This window comes from Corapipo altera, unplaced genomic scaffold, assembly GCF_003945725.1.
Source record: "Corapipo altera isolate COAL_440 unplaced genomic scaffold, ASM394572v1 57428, whole genome shotgun sequence".
Classification (NCBI taxonomy): domain Eukaryota; kingdom Metazoa; phylum Chordata; class Aves; order Passeriformes; family Pipridae; genus Corapipo; species Corapipo altera.
Window position 1 is genome coordinate 10,677 of NW_020885430.1, and position 4,288 is coordinate 14,964.

The 4,288-nt window shown below is 45.2% G+C and overlaps 1 protein-coding gene across 1 annotated transcript; it reads right to left on the reverse strand.

Moving 5' to 3' along the window:
* Window positions 1-1,155: 1,155 nt before the first annotated feature.
* LOC113940498 (gastrokine-1-like) lies at window positions 1,156-4,243 on the reverse strand (the record flags this gene model as incomplete). The annotated part of the gene is made up of 4 exons (XM_027631651.1): window positions 1,156-1,511; window positions 3,182-3,292; window positions 3,513-3,707; window positions 4,152-4,243. Coding segments are annotated over 4 exons (662 nt in total), but the record flags the coding sequence as incomplete, so codon positions are not given.
* Window positions 4,244-4,288: the final 45 nt, after the last annotated feature.

The window sequence follows — 4,288 nt, forward strand, 5'->3', positions numbered from 1 at the left end:
TGCTAAAAAAAAACCAAACATACTCTGATTCCCCTCTAAAATTCTCAGCTGTCAAATATTTGGGCTTGGCTTCTCACTCTGTTTGATTTTTATCTCTGACAGTGGCTTGACCAGGAGAGGATTGGGAATCTTTCACTGTCTCAGGTGATCAACAGTTGTGTTTATACTGTGTATGCATCTTTGAAGGACATTTTCAACCACTTTAGTGTTCAACATGAGGCCATTACCCAGTCCCTGCTATTCACTGCAAAAGAAAAGACTTGATATTATAGGTAAAGAACAACTCGGTAAATCCCAGAAAGGAGACTCCTCTTGCCCTAAAAAAGGTAGATTCATTGCTTTGTCCTTCCTTCTTTCTGCCTTTTGTGCCACTTCAATCAAGATTTTTTGTGTGAGGCATCTTTCTCTGCACAGGGAAAGGAAGGTCGTAACTCTGAACGTGTTGTTTGTAACATACACACCCCAGGGATTGCCCAGCTCTCTGGGTGTGCCCAGTGTTGAGAGCTGGCAATGAAATGAACATTAGAAGAGCTCGAAGGGGTCAGAAGAGAGACAGTCAAAATGCTTTTTGTGGAATTTCATAGATGACTGAGGCGCACAGTAATGAGAAACAAACCAGAGATGTTCTATGCAAAAGATTTTTAATTGAAAGCTTTGGTCACCAATTGATCTGTTTCAGCATCTGACCCATCAAGACCAAAACTCTTGACAGAGGAAATGCAAGGGAAGAAGGGCACTGGGTTGGCTTTAGGCAGCAACTCTGGAGCCCTCACACTTGTTTCAAGAAAGCTGAGAGCTGCAGTACTTCAACTCCACAAGTCGCAGGGCATCAAGTGCAGTGCATGATTGTGCATTGTAGGTGTAATTGAGTCCTTTAAAAAAAAACCAAATTACTATGAGTTAATAGCTGAGATATTGGCAGGTAATCTATGAGGGTGCATTTTTGTTGCTCAGAGCAAGCAAGGTTGTGAATAATTGCTGCAATAGAAATGTTTTAATATACAAATATAAGATTCTATTTGGAGTCACAAAACACTAATGCAATGAGACAATAGTGGTTCATAGAATTACCCCTTTTCTTAGCCAGGGCATTGACAAGGAAGTCAGCCTGAAAAATTCTGAGCCCAAACTTAAGGAACCTTAACTTCACAGAAAGGGGTAGTACGGATTTGGAGCAGGTCAGTTCTGCAGGCTGGGACTCAAGCCTGGTGCAGTGCTGATCTGCAGAGATGCCGAAGGCTTTCTGCCTAACCTAAAGCTCTTGCTTTCTGTCTGTCTTGAGCTGGAAGAGGACCACTGGTGCAGTAGTCATTCCCCAAGGGGAAAAGAGTGCCAGGTGAGAGAGAGACAGAATTGATTTGCTTGCACTCACCGTGAACTTCATAAGCTCTGTAGATGGTGAGTCCGCTGCACATAGCAATTGTGTTTGCTCCATAGGAGTTGAGGTTGTTGACCAATCCACTGGTGACAAAGGTGAGCTTCCTTGTAGGTCTTCCAAGACTGACCTGGTTCTAGACAGCAAAAGAGAGCATTCAGCAAGATCAGTGGCGTGATGCGTTTCATGCCGGGCATATGGCGAGTTCTGCAGTGACGAGCCGGTGGTTGGGCTGTGACTGCCCCCTGCCTTTAGTGGTGCCTTTTAATGGCCTGGGACCCATGGGAGCAGTAGTGTGCCTTGAAGACAGTTCCTAAGGCAGCCCTTTGTAAGGCAGTCAAGGTGCAGGGAGCCTAGGGAGAAGGGGCAGCGCAAGGCAAGCGCGGAGCAGGAGCGGAGGAGCGCAGCCGGTGTGTTAAGCCAGATGTTTGAGCAAAGCATTTGCTCGGTCACTGTCCTCTCCCCTCCCAGAGCTACTCAGGCTGGAGGCGTGGCAGGAGAAGTTTTACTACTTGAAGGTTTTGTTGCCTGGACCAAACCCCTGGATGCCTGTCAGAAAATGGAGTCCGAGCAATGGCAGCTGCAAGGCAAAGGTCTGAGCTGACAGATGCAGGGTGGTATTGCAGGGCCTCTGAAGGCCTTGGAAGGATTGCCATGCCCAAAGAATTGGTGCCCTTGCAGGATTCCTGAGAGAAAGGGTTTCTCAGCAAGCTGCAGAGAAACTTTCTCTGAGAAAGCTTTCCTCAGAGAAAGCGCAGTTGGGAGAGCGAATGAAACCCCCCCCCCCCTTTTCTTTGGACAAACCATCCTCAGGGCAAATTCTCAAGCCGCAGTGCTGTGGAGGGCAAGACAGTCCTGCCACGTGGGACAAGCTGCTCCTCTCCAGCAGCAAAAAGCACAGTTAAGAAATGGCCCAATGGACTCCAGTGGAAAGACACACTTGGCAGGGATGGCTGGGATTGTTAGAGGCTTTCCAAATTAGAGTGCTATTTGATCAAAGGGTTTTGGAAAGCCCATTGCACTGTTTCCTTCTCGCTGCTAAGTAAGAAGTTGAAGCCAGCTACAGGAGGGTCAGAGATGCACCGTAGGACAAGCAAGCATGAAAATGTAGTTAAAGCTGGATATTTTTGCTCAAGCCTGTACTTGGTTCAGTCTTCCCTTTTTCTTGCCCACCAGGCCTTCTAGACCTTTAAAGGCATGATTTTTAAGGACTCAGTTCTCCAACTTCAGGGTAAGCCAGTGTCTACCAGCGGTGAGTGTGCTGAAAGCTGAGATAATTTTTTAAATGTCTGTGCTATTTCAATGGGCTGAAATAGTGCTAATATGTTGCTTAGTTATTCAAAGATGTTTTGAGAGCTTATTTAAAATTTTCCTGCTTATTAGAATATTTGTTTTTAACAAACAAGATCTCCTCAAAAGAATAAATTTGTCAGTGTGCAAAGAATGGGAGATTATAAAGACTACCTTATGAAAAATTTAAACTCTTGGACCATATGTGAGAATGAAAAAGCAGGCAATATAAATATTAATTGAAAACAATGTAAAAATTCCCTAAAATATCTGCAATATAACATGAAAAAACTCCTCTAAAAACATCAGAATAAGGGTATTCTAATTTTAGAGAAGTCTCAAATGACATAAGAATAAAATATCATTGAAATAAATAGAACTGCGTTATCAATGGTGTCATCAAAATGGCTTTTAAAGGCCTGATGAATTAGAAACTTTTGAAAGCAAAATTTTGGACAACACTTTACTTTGAATTACTGTACAATATGCCAAGTGTTTGCTCCATTATACTCTTACCCCGCCCTGTGCAGCCACTTTCACAAGAGAATCAAAGCTGGGCATCTCCGTTCTGTTCATGACGGAAATGTAGCAGGTGTTCTGTTGCAGCACTCTGGTTGCAATGACGCCCTGGAAAGAGAAACTTATTGAGCACTCACAGTGCACTTTTCCAACTGTTAAGACTGGGAGAAAGACTGGATTAAAACAGTAAGGAATGTCCATAGTTTTTATCCCAACTTGTGGACGCAGAAAGTTAAGAAGAAAGCAAGAAACCCAGTGCCTTGGTCAGCTGGAGCGGGAGGCAGCCTCCTCGCACAGTGCCCGGCAAGGCGCGCTCCCTGCCACTCACCGTGTTGTAGTTCCAGATGGTTTTCCATGACAAACGCTTACTCTTTTGCTCGATAATTGCTTCTTGTGTTTGGCTGTTGATGTTAATGCTTTGCGAGACACCAGAGATGGAGATCTGGGGGTCTCCCCCACCAAAGGAAATCTGGCCATCTTCACCAAAGATGATGTCATTGCCATTATCCGTCTGCTGTGATTGCTAAACCACATGAAATATTTTTAAACAGTAAAATTAATCAGATGTCAACACAAAGCCTTTAAAAAAAATTCCTGACTAGAACAGAAGAAGTGCTGCCCGCAGGGAACGCCAACAGTGAACTCAGGATTTTCCTAAAGGCAAAGGCTCAAGGCTATGGCAAAGTTGGGCAGTATCTGTAAGAATTCTTTGCCTGCCTTCCCCGAATCATTGCATCTTACAGTTCCCGTGTGGTACCTTTAGAGTGTGAGGCGTGCAAGAGAAGTAGCCAGAAGGAATGCACGCTCAAGGTCTTGAAGGGAAAGCTCTGGTCACCCCCTGCTGTGTTCCAGCCTCTCCATCCCCAAGGAGGAAGCTCTCCAAAAAGGAGATACTGGACCAGAGGGGCATGGGACTTGGCTTTGGGCAGCCCCCGCCCTCGGTTGGAGAAGAGTAAGGGTTTCAAACCTGGTCACTCTGGGCATTACTGTTGCAGTACTTCAGGTCCACAACTTTCAGGACATTGAGGGTGACGCATGGTCCCTGGTTGACTTGGAGTCCTGGAAAAGCAAGAGAAGAAAAATGCAAAGCCCGTGAGGTGAGGC